This window comes from Oryctolagus cuniculus, chromosome 5 (assembly GCF_051225735.1).
Source record: "Oryctolagus cuniculus isolate XC-2025 breed Fujian yellow rabbit chromosome 5, ASM5122573v1, whole genome shotgun sequence".
NCBI lineage: Eukaryota > Metazoa > Chordata > Mammalia > Lagomorpha > Leporidae > Oryctolagus > Oryctolagus cuniculus.
In genome coordinates this window covers 26,207,709-26,224,448 of record NC_142871.1, presented here as the reverse complement: position 1 = coordinate 26,224,448, position 16,740 = coordinate 26,207,709, and the positions used below count along the sequence as shown (strand labels likewise).

At 38.8% G+C, this 16,740-nt stretch overlaps 1 protein-coding gene across 6 annotated transcripts in view; it reads left to right on the top strand.

Annotated features, from left to right (window-relative positions):
* The window catches only part of ADGRG6 (adhesion G protein-coupled receptor G6), a 150,254-nt gene that overhangs the window by 117,552 nt on the left and 15,962 nt on the right, over window positions 1-16,740 (top strand). For all 6 annotated transcript variants that reach the window (XM_089332592.1, XM_089332595.1, XM_089332593.1 and 3 more), the window contains 4 exons: window positions 3,624-3,751; window positions 4,768-5,036; window positions 6,204-6,300; window positions 9,552-9,835. In XM_089332592.1, the coding sequence (XP_089188718.1) occupies window positions 3,624-3,751; window positions 4,768-5,036; window positions 6,204-6,300; window positions 9,552-9,835 (778 nt within the window). The remainder of the gene's footprint in view (window positions 1-3,623; window positions 3,752-4,767; window positions 5,037-6,203; window positions 6,301-9,551; window positions 9,836-16,740) is intronic.

The window sequence follows — 16,740 nt, the reverse complement described above, 5'->3', positions numbered from 1 at the left end:
GTGGAAAGCATATTTCTTTTTGAGTTCAACATTTTAGATTGTTTGGGAATTGTTTTCTGATCATACTCATCTGACCCTGAACCTTGATTCTTAGAGAAGAATCTAATTAGCAGAGATCATAAGTCAAAAATATTTTAAACTAATTCCAGGCGAGAATTATACCTTCTTTCCCCATTGGCAGTAATTATGATGATAAATGATCCTAACCCCATCAAATCATTGAGTTAAGAAAGAACTGGGATAAGGAGACAGACATGGAGACTTGAGAGGAAGGAGGGAATGTTAAAGAAATAAAAGCATCAGGTGTTACTAACATGGAAGCTAAATGTGAATACTTTGATCAAAAATTGTCTTCCTTATGTCATCACTCAATATGATTGAATGCCACTTGGTACCAGGTTTTGTGCCAGGTGATCTCCCTGGGGGAGTTAATATTCTGTTCCAACACACTAGCAACTGGGGTTAGAATGGAGACCTAAGTCCTACAAAAAATGTTGAGTGTGCTGTTTTCCTATCCTCAGGCCTTCACGTATTTTTCCTTCCTTTCTCATTTCCTTCCTTCCCATGATGCTGTTCATTTATCTCGTTAGCCAGCCAGCCCAACAGTTTAAACAAAAATTACATCATACCCATGTTTCTTCATCCCACCGAGTATTCAGGAGCCACCCTGCATCCAACAGCTTGTTTGAATTCATCTGCAGAGTTAAACCTTTTCCCTTTATTTGATTCACTTGTGTTTTTGGAAATACTTTCCTGGTGTCCAGGCACCCTTCAGATTGTGACATAGCCGTTGTTGCTGTGTTGCCTACATAAAGGCGCCGAACCGCATTTGTTTCTTCAGAGGAGATGGAAGAAATGTGAGCTGAAGCAATAAAGCTTTTTGAATTGGAATCACAGACACAGGTTGTGTTTATCCCCACCCTTAAATCGTATACCCTTCTTCCTGTGGGGCCTGGGAGGAAGCAGTGAGGAACTGTGGGCTGTAGCATTTGGCTCCTGAATCGGCTTGGCCTATGTAAATGGTCATTGTCATATGGCAACTCTGCAAGTTGTAATTTTCCTGACAACCTGGTACAGAAGTGCCCTGAAGCATGAGAACAAGTCAGTTACAAAGGTGCCAAATCTCAGAAAGTAATTCAACTTTCTCAACATATAAATATTATTTTCTTCACAGTCAGAGCATGCACATGAACAACTAAACCATGGCATGTGTGCTCTAAGTAGTTAAAAAGAAAACCTGTGTTCTTCTGTGTTCTCTTTTCTCCAAAAGTAATAATAGGAATTCTCTCCGAAAACACTTACTTTGTACAGTTGTTTATTCAACTATATGTTTTAGCTTAATTCATTCATATATTTCAGCTGTGTGTATGTGTGCACATGTGTGATTGTGTTATAATAATGTTAAATAAATAACAGTATTAAAACTCACCCATTTTTTAAACCATGAGTTAGTTCCTATATTGTTTAAATTCTGTTGTGGGTTTGTAGCTATATAGTACTTTGTTGCCATCTGATTAAATAGTTAATGTAACATGCGTATGGAGATGTGCATCTTGCATTTTTAAGTGCTGCTCTTCCATTTTCTTAGCTGTTTTTATAGGACCATAAAGTGCTCGAAGAAAAACTTCTCAGAATTTATGCTTTCTGGAGGCATACCCATGTCCTTTTAGATTTTTCAGACCACCAAGACTCTGTTTAGATTTTTTCTTGATTTACAGTCACTTTATTCATTTGCCCAAGATATCCTGGAGTCTTAATTGCCCTGTGACACATTCAACCATAATTATGTCTTTCCTTTTAAAAATGTATTTACTTATTTGAGATACAGAGAGTGCGCTCCCATCTACTGATTCATTCCCCAAATGCCCACAGTGTCTGGGGCTGAGCTGGCCTGAAGTCAACGGTTGGGAGCTCCATCTGGGTCTGCCCATGGATGGAAGGAGCCCAGTTAATTAAGCTGTCAGTGCTGTCTCTCAGGATCTGCATTACCAAGAAGCTGGAGTCAGGAACCAGAGCTGTGTGTTAAACCTATGTACTCTAATATGAGATGCAGGATCGTAGCCACTAGGTCAAACATCTGCCCCACAATTACATCTTCTAATCTGCAGATGTATGAAGAATTTAATGTCTTCAGCTACATTTCTTTGGAGTAAAACTGACTTATATTTTTAACATTTGTACATTTTCATGCTAGTTAATTCAGAGAAATAAATATTTTCATTCTCTTAAAGTATAACAAGAATTGAGTGTTAATATCTATTGATAAATAGCAATGTTTAATTTAATTTTTAGCATAAAGACCGGGTTTACTTATAGTTTGTAAGCCAATAGGCTTACCTACTTAGGTACCGTGGGCTTTTTTAGTGGTAGTGATGTGTCATGGACTGTAACCCTATCTCATGTGCTGTGTCATGGACTGTATCCCTATCTCATGTGCTGTGGACACCCCATGTCCTGCCAGTGCTTTGAAGGATTCCTGGGAGAAGGCAGTGGAAGTTCTACTGATTCTAAGCACTGCTTCTTCTTCATTCCATCGCTTTATGTGATTTTTGATGTCATAAAGTTACTTTACCTGTTCCATACTCCATTAGGCAAACCTGGAACTGACTCCACACAAACAAATACCACTTACTGGAAGCCTATGTGTGAATAGCAGATTTTGTTGTCATCTTGATAAAAATGAAAGAATGGTAACATATAGAAAGAAAAAATTATAAGACAAAACTATTTCATAATTTAAGACATGAAAGTTCAAGACATCTCTGTTTCAAGAAGGCTCCATTTTTTAAATCTGCATAATGGAGGTGACTTTCTCCTCAAACTGGGATGGAGTAGTTGCTCTTCCCTCATGATTTATTCCTATTCCAAACCACCATTTAGCAAGGAGTGGAAAGAATTTTCTACATGGCCTAGACATTCCAAATATAGCACAGCATATATAAATTAATGCTTCATATTAATATGCTGAGAAGTGTTCACTTCTTTTTATTCCACCACACCCCACAGTACTTCAAATTGTGACCTTCCAGGTCTATAGGGACAAAAACTGTGACCCCAAAATCTTTAGTGGCTTCTGACTTATGAAAAAAGTTAGCCACCCATCTTGTATGTACCCAGCTTTGAAATGACAATGGTAAGAGTGTCAGCACTGTCCTTAGAGCTGGTCAGTCCAAGCACCAGCACCTGCTTCCCTGCCAGGCAAGGAATCTAAGGGTCCAAGGGTTTGGGCCATGTGGGCCACAATGTACTTCATTCACACTCATGCATTAGCCTTGTAAACTTAAAAATGGTTCTGATAACTTATCACACACAGGCAACTACCTCCTCTTCATTTTCTTTTGGGAGACCCTGTGGTTTTGCTATGCATGTTCTATGGTGTGCAAAGAGCTTGGGAAAGAAATTAAAAAAACAATAAGCTACTCTTCTTGGCAATAATGCTACATTTTTCCTTCTTCTATTGATCCACAAGAGTACAATAAATGAAGATGTCTATGTTGATTTACACAGTTGTTTTTAGCCCCTGGGTTGAGTTGCCCTAATGTTAGCAGTAAACTTTCTAGTGAAACGAATTACTGTTCTCATGAGAAAAGGAATTCTTATGGCTGCTTCCATGTTCTGTGCAGGACCTTCCAAGGAGTGCCTCACAAATAGATGCAAGAAACACAAAAGTCCTCACTTTCATCACCTATATTGGGTGTGGAATATCTGCTATTTTTTCGGCAGCAACTCTCCTGACATATGTTGCTTTTGAGTAAGTATTTTTCTCTCTGCCAAGCCCAGTGTGAACTGTTCCAAATGTGAATAGGAAAATTGTCTTGGCTTTTAAAAACATTTATACACTTTGTGAATCATGTAGGGTGGTTCAAGTTCAATGTTCAGATTTTTCATAGATATATCATGCAACATGGATTTTCCAGCTACAGAATCTTAATTTATCGTTATTGTATTTCTTTTTCTAAAATGAATGCAAACCTGTTAGGGATGATTAACATTGAAATATATTAAAAAGTATTTAAAAATCCTTTCTACATTGTAAAAGATGAAGATATTTGCTTCATAAATTTTATAAAGTCAGCCCTAACATAGGAAATTTAAGAAAGATTATCCATAACTCATGAAAAAAAGTGATTTAAAAAAACCTGGAAAAAATTTACTTTGTTGATTTGGAAGGTAGATAGAGAGAGGTCTCCCATCCACTGATTCTATTCCCAAATACATGCAGTAACTAGGGCTGGGCCAGGCTGAAACCAGAACCTGAGAAGACAGTCCCTATCTCCCACAAGGGTGGCAATGACCCGAAGTTCTTGAGCCATCACCTATTACCTCCCAGGTTGCACATTAGCTGGAAGCTATAATAGAAAGCAGAGCCAGGACTTGAACCCAGGCACTTCAGTATGGGATGTGATGTGGATATCCGAAGCAGTAACTGCTGTGCCAAACCCCCACCCTTGGAAATTTGTTTTCAATAAAAATATCATTCCTGTAACTTTAGAAATTTTCCTGGATTAAAGAAAATCCATTGACATCCTTTGGGATTTTTTAAATTATTGGAAACAATTTTGAAATAAAATTAATATTTTAAAAGTCTTTGCAACTTGGCCAAATACTCATAATTATCTTTAGCCCTTCTCCTAGTGGAACCATGTTGAAAAGATAGTTCCCTGCAACCTATCTCAGGGCTGTATAAGACGTGAGTTTACTGTCTGTGCTTCAGTGATTTATTTACAATATGAGTTCTTGTATTTATTTCTATTTTTCTGCTTTTAGGAAATTGCGAAGGGATTATCCCTCCAAAATCTTGATGAACCTCAGTACAGCCCTGCTCTTCCTGAATCTCATCTTCCTCCTGGACGGCTGGATCACCTCCTTTGATGTGGATGGGCTTTGTACTGCCGTGGCTGCCCTACTGCACTTCTTCCTTCTGGCAACTTTTACCTGGATGGGACTAGAAGCCATTCACATGTACATTGCCCTGGTGAAAGTGTTTAACACTTACATTCGCCGGTATATTCTAAAATTTTGCATCATTGGCTGGGGTAAGCCTCCTGAAATTTGAGGGTGTTATTTTGTTTCTCTCATAAGTATTGCCAGATTCTCACAGGAAAATCCTTTTGTCTAAAGAAAAGTAATGTTATGAGAGACCTTTAAAATTATGAACAGTGTAGATTAGGGTCATCTTCAGAACGGTCTTTTTAAAAACTCTTCCATGATAACTCACTAAATTCAGGAGTAAAGGAGTAGCCCTAGCTCCTGAGTCACCAACAATTTATTTCCTGAGCCCAGTGCCAGCCCACCCAAGTCCAAAGAAGCAGCAACTGGCAGAGAGCGATCCATTTCCATTATGCTTCAAAATAAAACGGCCAGCTGAGAATCCAGGCCGTACTCATCCCCAGATGCATGACCAGGTCTTAGAAACTAGAGAAAGAATGTTATTTTTGTGTATGCAAACAAAAGACATAGAATTCTACCTTGAACTTTTTAACCTGAATCCTCTGTCAGATATGGACGGTTGTGTTGGGCTGTTTGGAATCTGTTCCTTGAGCTCCCTTCTTTATCTGGGTTTTGTATCAGGCCAGGCGTTTTAGAGCTTTCCCACAAATCTTTTTCAGATGGCAATATTTAAGCATGAGACATTTCCAAGATATTCACCACCACCTTTGGAGGCAATGAAAGAATATTTCAGGGAATTAGGGTGGTAGAGCATCTCCCCACCAAAATAGGCATGGAAACACTTTATTGATTCTCTTGAGAGAAGAGAAAATATTATAGATTTTAAATCCCTGGTTTTTTTTTCCCTTAGTTTTTCTTAAGATACTTCCTTTTATAGAAAGAGGCAAAATCATCTGCAATTACCTTATCTGTCTGAACTCTAGCAGTCTAATGAGGTGTCATTAATGAAACCACATCTGCTAGTGCTGGATTCACTATAAATCAGACTGTGGGTCCTCTGGTGGATACCGCTAAGCAAACCCAACATTTAAATATCTGTCTTTTAATAGTAGGTTTTGACTGTTGCTGATTAGAATTGGGTTTTCTACACCAAGGAGATTTTGCTGTTGTCTTAAAATATCAGATTGCCAGTTCCAAGAAGTTTGAATCTGTGATATGGAGTGTTCCCCCCCCCCCCCTTGCCATTGTCAATCTTACGAAGCAGTTCCAGGTGCTTCACAATGATTTCCTATGTCATGGTCCTTTTATAACAGGTTTGCCTGCCCTAGTGGTATCCATTGTTCTAGCTAGCAGAAACCAAAATGAAGTCTACGGAAAAGAAAGTTATGGAAAAGAACAAGGTGATGAATTGTAAGTAGTAAAAGCTTTGGGGGAACTGATCTGTAATGGGTGTGTGTTTCCTAAAGTTTAGTGTAATTTTCTATGCCAGTCATGAGGCTGTCATTTTTTATTTATTTATTTATGATTTATTTATTTATTTGGAAGTCAGAGTAACACAGAGAGAGAAGGAGAGGCAGAGAAAGAGAGAGTGAGAGGTCTTCCATCCGCTGGTTAACTCTCCAATGGCTGCAATGGCCAGAGCTGTGCCGATCCAGAGCCAGGAGCCAGGAGCTTCCTCCAGGCCTCCCACATGGGTGCAGGGGCCCAAGGACTTGGGCTGTCTTCTACTGCTTTCCCAGGCCATAACAGAGAGCTGAATTGGAAGTGGAGCAGCTGGGTCGAACCAGTGCTTATATGGGATGCCAGCACTACATGCAGTAGCTTTACCCGCTGTGCCACAGCACTGACCCCAAGGCTATCATTTTAAAAGGTTGAAGTTCATTTACATGATTTGCTAAGGTCTTGGCTGCAACACAGATTAATTCAGTTGCATGATCTGAATGTTTGTGCTGCTTTTTCACATTAACATTGTGCGCCATCATTGTAGAGAATCCAGAAAACCCAAAATATCACCTTCTAGCCTCAGAAGACACAATCTTTCAGCACATTCCATAATACTCAGACCTTCTCAAGCGCACACACATCTCTAAGAGAACTAAATAGTATCAGTGAGTGACTCGTGCCCTTATGAATGCTGTATAGAAAGGTAGAGAATAGAACATTGCATTCTTGAGTAATTTAGAAAGTGTCCTTTAGGCTATGAGATCATTGAGATATCCAATCAGTTGTCCAGTCTGTCCAATCCCTTTGTTTTTGCTCCTTCATGTTTCTTAAGTGGACTCAAAAGACCATACAAGAAGAGAAGGCAAGCATGGATCTAAGTCAGGAATTTCCAGATTTTAGAGGATCTTCCAGGTAGGAAGAAAAGTTAGGTATGGGGAAAGCAGACTTATTTTAGAGACATTTATAATAGGAATTCTCAAAGTAAATAAAAGGGCCAGTGCTGTGCTGCAGTAGGTTAATCTTTCACCTGAGGTGCCCACATCCCATATGGGTGCCAGTTCTAGTCCCAGCTGCTCCTCTTCCAATCCAGCTCTCTGCAATGGCCTGGGAAAGCAGTAGAAGATGGCCAAGCACTTGGGCCCCTGCACCGGCTTGGGAGACCCAAAAGAAGCTCCTGGCTCCTGGTCAGATTGGCCAAGCTCTTGCCATTGTGGCTGTTTGGGGAGTGAACCAACAGATGGAAGACCTTTCTCTCTGTCTCTTCCTCTCACTGTCTGTAACTCTACCTCTCAAATAAATAAAACCTTGTTTTTTAAAAAAGTAAGTAATAGTCTATCAATTCTGAATAAGGGACTTTTAAAAGTATGTTAATTGCTATATTCTTTAGTAAATTTCTATATCATCTACAAGTCTCTTTATTTAACATTTACTATATGCCAAAAATTCTGTTAGGTTCTAGAATTGAAAGATGTTCAAGACAGCTTTTGCCTCTATAGAGATCATATTATAGTGTGGAATGCTTGAGAATGATGACCATTTATCCTATAATTTCTTAAAAAGATTTACTTTTATTTTATTTGAAAGAGTTAGAGAGAAGGAGGATGGAAGAGAGATCTTCCATTCGCTAATTCACTCCCCAGATGGCCAGGGCTGGGCCAGGAGTCAGGAACTTCATCCGGGTCTCTCATGTGGGTGGCAAGGGCCCAAGTACTTGGGCCACTTGCAGCTGCTTTTCCCAGGCCACACGCAGGGAGCTGGATGGGAAGTGTAGTGACCAGAATACAAACCAGTGGCCATATGGGATACTGGCATTGCATATAGTGGCTTTTCTTGCTATGCCACAATGCTGACTCCTTATTCTAGAATTTTAAGATGAATTGAATTACCTTAAATCATTTCTGTTTTTGAGGTACCTAAGAATTTCTGTAGCATTAATAAGACACTAGAACATCTGCAAATTACAGTGGCTGTCAGCTTTGCTCACAGCGTATTTGCCCACAGTTAGGTTTTACTGTTTCATCTGTTATCTTAACTGTTCAATCTGAATATCAAAAATATCCTTCTGTATCTCATAAGAATGATTTATAATCAGTGTAGGTTTGTAATCATGGGTCGGAAGTGTCTTTTTAAGAACTCCATAGTTCTCTAACTAAAGTTCTTCCCTCAATTAGGCTAATTATATTGATGGGAGTTATTTTGTCTATAGTAATGAACTCACAATTAGGTGTGGCTTAAATAAATAGGAATTTACTCTTTGCATGTAACAAGAAACATGGAAATAGACAACCACTGGCATTGATTTTATGGCTAAAAATGCCAGGGACAACAACTCTACAGCTTTCTTGACTTCCCTCTCATGGTATAAGATGGCTGTGGCAGCTCAGTCTCTCACTGTCATGTTTGTAGCAGGAAGAATGAATAAGGAGTTGCCAGCCAATCCGTCAAAAGCAGCTCTCCCCAAAAATCCCTTAGCAGATTTTTGCTTCCATATCATTTTGTAGACCAGCATCACATGGCCACCCTTTAAATATCAAGAGGCCAACATTACATACTTAAATTTCCCTTTCTTAGAGAAAAGGAGCTCAGGCATGGTTTAGGGTGAGCCAACCAAGAGTACTTTCATACCAAGTCAGGATTCTAAAAGCTACCTGGTTTTTCTTTTTGACAGTAACTTCACTAGATATTATGCCACAGTCGGGGGCTGGCACTGTGGCATAGTAATCAAAGCCTCAGACTGTGGTGCCAGCATCCCTTATGGGTGCTGGTTCATGTCCCAGCTGCCCCTCTTCCATTCCAGATCTGTACCATGGCCTGGAAAAGCAGTGAAAGATGGCCCAAGTGCTTGGGTTCCTGCACCCATTTGGGAGACCCAGAAGAAGCTCCTGGCTCCTGGCTTTGGATTAACCCAGCTTCAACCATTGTGGCCATTTGGGGAGTAAACCAGCAGATGGAAGATCTTTCTATCTGTCTCTCCCTCTGTCTGTGACTCTACCTCTCAAATAAATAAATAATTTTTTTTAAAAAAAGATGGTGATCACCCATTAACAGACACATATGAAAAGTTTAATGAAGAAACTGAGGGGCAGGGAAGTGAAGTGACTTTTCTAAAGGCATTTGAGAGAGAAGTCTGCAGTAGTACAACCTAAGTCAAGGGAAATCCTAGGTAAACAGGGTATGGCATAGTAGTAAATCTTTCTCATTTCTTCTTGTTTTTTAAGCTGTTGGATTCAAGATCCAGTCATATTTTATGTGACCTGCACTGGGTACTTTGGAGTCATGTTTTTACTGAATGTTGCCATGTTCATTGTGGTAATGGTGCAAATCTGCGGGAGGAATGGCAAGAGAAGCAGCCGGACCCTGAGAGAAGAGGTTTTAAGAAACCTGCGCAGTGTGGTTAGCCTGACATTCCTGCTGGGCATGACATGGGGTTTTGCCTTCTTTGCCTGGGGACCCTTAAATATTGCTTTCATGTACCTCTTCTCCATCTTCAATTCATTACAAGGTAAGAGAAACAGCAGCGGAACATTTTCCTCTGTGTAATTTTATCGTATTGTGGACAGCTTCTTTTTGGACGGATGCCATGTTAAGTTTCTGCGAATGCTTAGCACAGTTCCAGGCACAGGATGAGTACTCTTTGAACAGGTCTCAACTGGGTAAATGAGGCAGAATGTAAGTTACATCCGTTTTATTCCCCTGTGATGTATCTCGAACACCTAGAGCAGAGCCAGGCAGATATTAGATGTTGTATATATTACACACACACACACACAAGGATTATATAAATATTCTTTTATGAACATAGACATATATTCTTGTATAAATGAATATGGAGCAGAGGGTTCAGCTGAGAGCTCAGTGGGAAATTGAAAAGCATACACTTCAGTCTTCTTTGCAGCATTACTGAGTGTTTGTATTCTTCACAGAACCCTTCCCCATGTAGATTTGCCATTCATAGCGAGAAGAATGTTTGTATTCTATGCAGGATAGAAGCCATTCACCTTGGTCCCTGTCTCCTTGGATTTTAAATAAATATAAACACTTTAGTTGGAAACTCATCTTTTCTTGAGATTCAGCAATTAGATCGACTTAACAAGCACTTGCCACTGGCCAACTTTGTAGAAAAATACTAGGTTTCCTTCAGGGAGCTTACAGTCATACTACTGATTCTATCCACAATCTACTATATTCTGTAATAGATTCAACTTTTAAGCTAAAGTAGGTGCAAATTACTTTTTCTGAAAATTAAAGACAATCTTTAAGGTCCTGGATATTCCTTGTGTTGCTAAAGCTCTCTAATGTGAAGAAACACCATGATGTCAGCACTCCAAAAGAAACTGGATGACAAAATTTGGAAGGGGGTTTTTATCAGGGCAGGACTAATGGCTTCACCTGAAGCTGTTGGTCTTGCAACTGTAGGTATGTGGGGATGAAAGAGCTGACTAAAGCTGAGCAAGTCTGAGCTGGGCTAGGAAGCAGGTTCTCTCTCTAGGTGGGTGCTCTCTACAGCTGTGCTCTAAGAAAAACCTGTACTTACCTGCTGGAGAGTGAGGTGTGTCCTGCTTATCCTTCTGGGTCCTCCACTAGCTTGTGAACTGCAAAGTTGTTTGTCACATAGTAGGTGCTCAGTGATTGTTAAATGAATGGATTGTTAGATAAAGAAGCACAGAGACTTTGAGGATGGCCTTAATTCAATCTCAGAGTCCTCTGACGTAAATACGTATTAATTAACTTAGCAAATTTTATTCAGGGCCAGTCTCCTCTAACAGAGGAAATACACGTGCTCGTTATCTTTAGTAAACAGAATAATAAGCTTCAGTTGCCACCTCCCAAAGTTGGAAGTGGATTACCTAGCATATGAATATACCTTCACCAGAATCTAGATTTGTAAAGTCAATATTTCTCTAATCTCTTCAATAATATACAACTAATAAGTGCCTAAATCAATATTGACAGAAGTGTCTGTTAACATTGGAAATTCCGTGGTTTTATATTTCAGGATTGTACATGAAAGGCACATTGATCTGCCAGCCCAGCCTTGGTTTTGCTTTTAGAATTTCCTGGCAGCGTCAGTAGCCTTCAGCAGCTACAGTTGTCTGTTCAGCTCTGTTTCCATTAATGAGAATTGGGATGTTTTATTTCTCCCAGCTTGGGTCTCCTGTCAGGAGGGAAAAATGTTGTAAACCATCATCAGGTCAGTGCTATTCATAAATCACTGACTTTTAGGACTGATTTTAAATTATATAAATTCAGAACAGATTTCTTCACATCCAGTGATATTAAAAACACCTCCTAAAAAGAAATTTTAAATTAAAAGGCATTGATACAAAGTACACGAGTCTAAGAGCAGTTGCTTACTGGCTGGGCTTATGTAAAGAGTTCTCAGGACACTTGGAAAGGCAAACAATGGTTTTTATTGCTAAGTTGTTTTCTGAACATTCCAAGAGAGGCTTGATTGTTAGAAAGATATACTTTATTAAAGCAAACATGTAGAATTTAGACAGTTTAAAGAAACAATTCAATGAATGCAAGATTAACATAGGTAGTACTTAGGCAAATGACATTATGTGTATTTTTTTTTTCCTTTATGACACTCTTTATTTCAGCAAAATAGCTTGACTTGGTACCATTTCTTCATGGAGCTTTTATTCTAAAGGAGAGTGATATTAAAAAGGACCCCATAGTGTTGAGAACATACTAACGAATATGTGGTATCTAAGCTGAAGTCTGAAGGATCCATAGGTCTAAACTAGGGGAAAGTAGAAACAGTTATGGGGAAAAGAATATTTCAGGTAAACGGGCTTTCATAAGAGCGGTGCAAAGTCTTCGAAAGGGTTTTGGCTTGTGTCATGGCATGCTCAGATGCACATTCTATAAAGATTAAGCTGAATGTGTTGTGGAAAATGGATGAGAACAGCCCTGTAGTGTCTATAGCGAGAGCAGATATGAGGCTTTCCCAGTGATTTGATTTGAAATGGTCCAGTACTTGAGACTGTGTTGGAAAGGGAAGAGCTGAAAAGAAGTACATAGAGTCAAAAGAAGTTTAGAAAGTATGCTGCTTACAAAACACTCCTCAGTGGTTTGGGTGATAAGCTTTTATGTTTCTACAATGATTAAGGCACCTGGTCGTCTTCTTAAAGGGCTATTACAGTTATTAAATGCCTATCATTGTACGACTTAGCTATAGGTGAAGATTAAGAATTTAACACAATATTCTGGAAACTATAGCGATACTACACAAATTTTAGCTTCTATTTTAGCCTGTGGTTGGGTATTTAAAGTGCAGCAGGAAATGGTTATGAATACTGCAAGTCACCAGTAGTGTTATGGGATGAGACTCATGCAAGCAACAAGTATTCATGTTGATTCTATGGAGATGCCAGGGAACATAAATCAGAAGAACAACTTATGATAAGCTTCTTATCATATTCATTCATTTATTCAAAATAGCAGTTCAAACATGTTTTTTAAAAAGTTCGTCTTATCCTTCAATATTCTTGGAAATAATATGTAGAGGTATATGTGTATAAGCACATGTATGTCATTAGAATACTAATAAATGTATATATCCTGTAATTTTTATGTGTTTTATTTTTATATTTTCTGTATTTGAATATTTTTACTACATATTTAAAGTTTTATATGTATTTTATGTACATTTATAACTATAATTTAATTGCCAAAATCATGTTAAGTGAATGTTAGAAAATTATTATGATCTGTGTGGCTGTGACTAAAATTTTACTTATATGAGCAAATGAAGTCAAGTTGAATCAAGGTCGAAACAAAGTTTTTCTTTATTAGTTTGTCTAATTTTCCATAGTAGATTGCTTTGGTATTTTTATTTTGCCTACTTTTCTTGGATATGTAATATAGTGAACATTTCATCGACTTTTCCCCTCAAAAATGAAAAGATAAATATACCTTCAGAATATGGTAGATTTATATATCCATCTGCTTTTGCTGTTTGTGCTGCCTTCCCAGGATGCAGCTAGCTAATCATTATATTATTTTTTTTCAATTTTTCTAAAAAATACAATTTGAAAAAATTGTAAAGTCTAAAAATTTCTATCACACGCAATCTTTTAAAATTAAAAAAAATTGCTTTGTGAAAGGGAACCAATGCCTAAAAACATTAGACTATACTTCAGTAAATGTGATAGAATTCATCCTAGAGAAATAAAAGGCAATTAGTTGGTTACTGATTCTTGGCCCTCTCTCCCTTGAAGACACTTTCAGTAGAGGTGTAGGTTTAAAGTATTGTCCTAAGATGTAGCATGTACACACAGCTGCTTGTTATTCAAGTGACAAACAGTGTCTCAGATTGCTGATTTTGTTCACTAATGGAAGAAAAGTATTTGACACTGTTAATTACATTTGTATCTCCAATATAGAGAGACTAACTCTCCTGTCAAGTTCTTCAGGATATCAGGTTAGCTTCCTACCAAGAGATTGCATTTTAATTTTCCTTTTCCAGGAATTGAAAATAATAATGATTAATAGTTTAGGCATAGTCAGCCTATCTAATGTACAGATGCATGACAATATAGTAAGATGTCACACATAGTTCAGATAGATGCTGGTGTGGAGAACACAGAAGGATATTATCATTCTACTAAGGGATAATGTTTGCATTCATTAATTACTTTGATAATCTTAAAATAACCCAGAGCCACAGGAATAAATTCATTTGTATGGTACACTATCATATAGAGGAGTTTCACATAACATTTGTGATTTTACTTTCATTCTTGCAAAAAGTCTGCAAAGTACATACTAAGAAAGAGGTATTTTCTCCATTTGATTGATAAAGAAACTGAAGCACAGAAAAAATAATGGCTTTCTCAAAGTCAACTGTCATCTAAAAATGTATTATTTACAATATAGCATATATTGTGTATTAGTAGGACACAAAGTGTAAAGAGAAAACTAAAACAAATAACTGGACCTTCAGTTTCTTACTTCAAACTCTCAAAGAAGTGACTATCTATTTTTATTAAAAATTAGTAAATATGCATTTAATGAATAAATGATATAAATAATCTCTTAGCCTTATTCAGAAAAAATCCTTTAGGGAAATGCTATATTATTGTCATGTGTGTTGGTAAACTAAGAAGTTAAAGTCGGGGTGGGTGTTTGGCCTGCTGGTTGACACTGATTAGGAAGCCCATGTGCACGTCAAAGTGCCTGGGCTAGCTCTTGCCTGATTCTAGCTTCCTGCTGATGTGGACCCTGGGAAGGCAGCAGTGATCACTCAATCACTGGGATACTGTCACTTATGTGGAGACCTAGATTGAGTTCCTGGCTGCCAGCCTCAAATTGGATCAGCTCCAGCTATCAGGGCTGTTTGGAGAGAGTAAGAAAGCACTTCCTCTCTCTTGATCATAAATAAAATTTATTTTTTAAAAAGGAGATCAAGTCAAATTATCAGGTACACTATACTAAATGCCAGCAAGTCTCCCTTGCCACTGTCAGTTTGGTTAGAAACCTCATGAAAGCTCAGTTGTTACATAATCACACATACAATACACACACTGACCTGGTGCCAAGGTAAAGAGGTGAACCACCTTTCAACTCCTAACATATGAAGTGATGTCATGTTGGCTGAGACATTACACACCACAAGGAAATAAATTACTCATCTTTTGGTGGGGCAGTCTGTGCCATTGAGAAATAATTCTCTAAAGTCACCTTAGGTGTATGAAAGGAAGATTTAAGAAGTTTCCAAGGAGAACCATAAGTCATTAAAGAGCCCCAGCCTAATAACAGCCAGCTGGCTATTTCTGGTAACAGCAGAACATAGGAGCTGTTTAAAGCTTCAATTGCAGGCTTGCTAGGGAGTTCAGAGATATTCTAGTTCGTGTTTGTCAAAAAACAATTACCTAGAGTTGATGGCCTCTTCTACCCAAATACTTGATAAATTCCTGACCAACTTTCCCATCAAAAATTTCCAGAACTGCTTTATGCTCATGGCCTTATCAAGACACAAGCCTCTGGTTACTTACCCATGTTCTCAGTCATACCTTTAATTGAGTTTCTAAATCTTTAGTATCCAGGTTAAGAAAAAGTCAACTCAGGTTACCTGTGTGAGATAGTGGTGAGGATTATGCAGAAACTGTCAGTGGCCTTTAGTTATTAAAAAACTTAAGAAAATGAGGAACCAAAGTTACTGTTTTCACCTATTGAAAGTGGATTTTTTGGGGTCAATGCTGTGCCTCAGTAAGTTAAGCCACCACCTGCAGCACCAGCATCTCATTTGGGTGCCAGATCCAATCCTGGCCACTCCATTTCCAATCCAGCTCCCTACTAATGTGTGTGAGAAAGCAGTGGAGGATGACCCAAGTGCTTGGGTCCCTGTACCCATGTGAGAAATGGATGAAGCTCCTGGCTCCTGGCTCCTGGCTTCAGTCTGGCCCAACATTGGCTGTTGTAGGTATTTGGGGAGTGAATCAGGGCATGGAAAGTCCATCTCTGCCTTCTAAATAAATTGCTTTAAAAAACAAAAAATAAATTTTAAAAAAGGAAGTGAACTTTTTTAGAACAGCAAAAGGATGTCTATATGAGCTCCTTTACGTTCTACTCATAGTAATAAATTTTTTTTTAAGTAAGTTTTTTGACAGGCAGAGTGGACAGTGAGAGAGACAGAGAGAAAGGTCTTCCTTTGCCGTTGGTTCACCCTCCAATGGCCGCCGCGGCCGGCGCACAGCGCTGATCCGATGGCAGGAGCCAGGTACTTCTGGTCTCCCATGCAGGTGCAGGGCCCAAGCACTTGGGCCATCCTCCACTGCACTCCCTGGCCGCAGCAGAGAGCTGGCCTGGAAGAGGGGCAACCGGGACAGAATCCGGTGCCCCGACCGGGACTAGAACCTGGTGTGCTGGCGCCACAAGGTGGAGGATTAGCCTATTGAGCCGCGGCGCTGGCCATATAGTAATAAATTTCTTAAGGAGCTGTTTCTGGCAGTAATTTAAGCTTTTGATAATCAGGGTGAATTTCTGAGAATACCCATTTGATGACATCTTTCACATTTGCATCAGAAGTCACATACTGTTGCCTGAATCAGGCAAAGGGAATGAGTTCCACGTAGGAGTCAAATTTTTACCCCAGATATCTTAAGTGTGTCTTTTTTTCCCCTAAATAATTAAATAACTCTTGTAAGATCCAAGATCAAATACAGGCTCATGCAATCTACACTGAATATAATGCCAATACTTAGAAGTAGGATTTTTTTTTTCTCAAATGTGCTATCTGAACATGTTCTCAGGCAGATATCAAAAATAAAATCCAGTACTTGATGAGATGTTTTAGAATGCTTTCCATTCCAATTTACAGCATACTCCTGTCCCTTCACCATCTTCTTCACCATATTTGCTGAATCAGCCCTGGCCCGTGTGTCCTCTAGGAGAATTTTG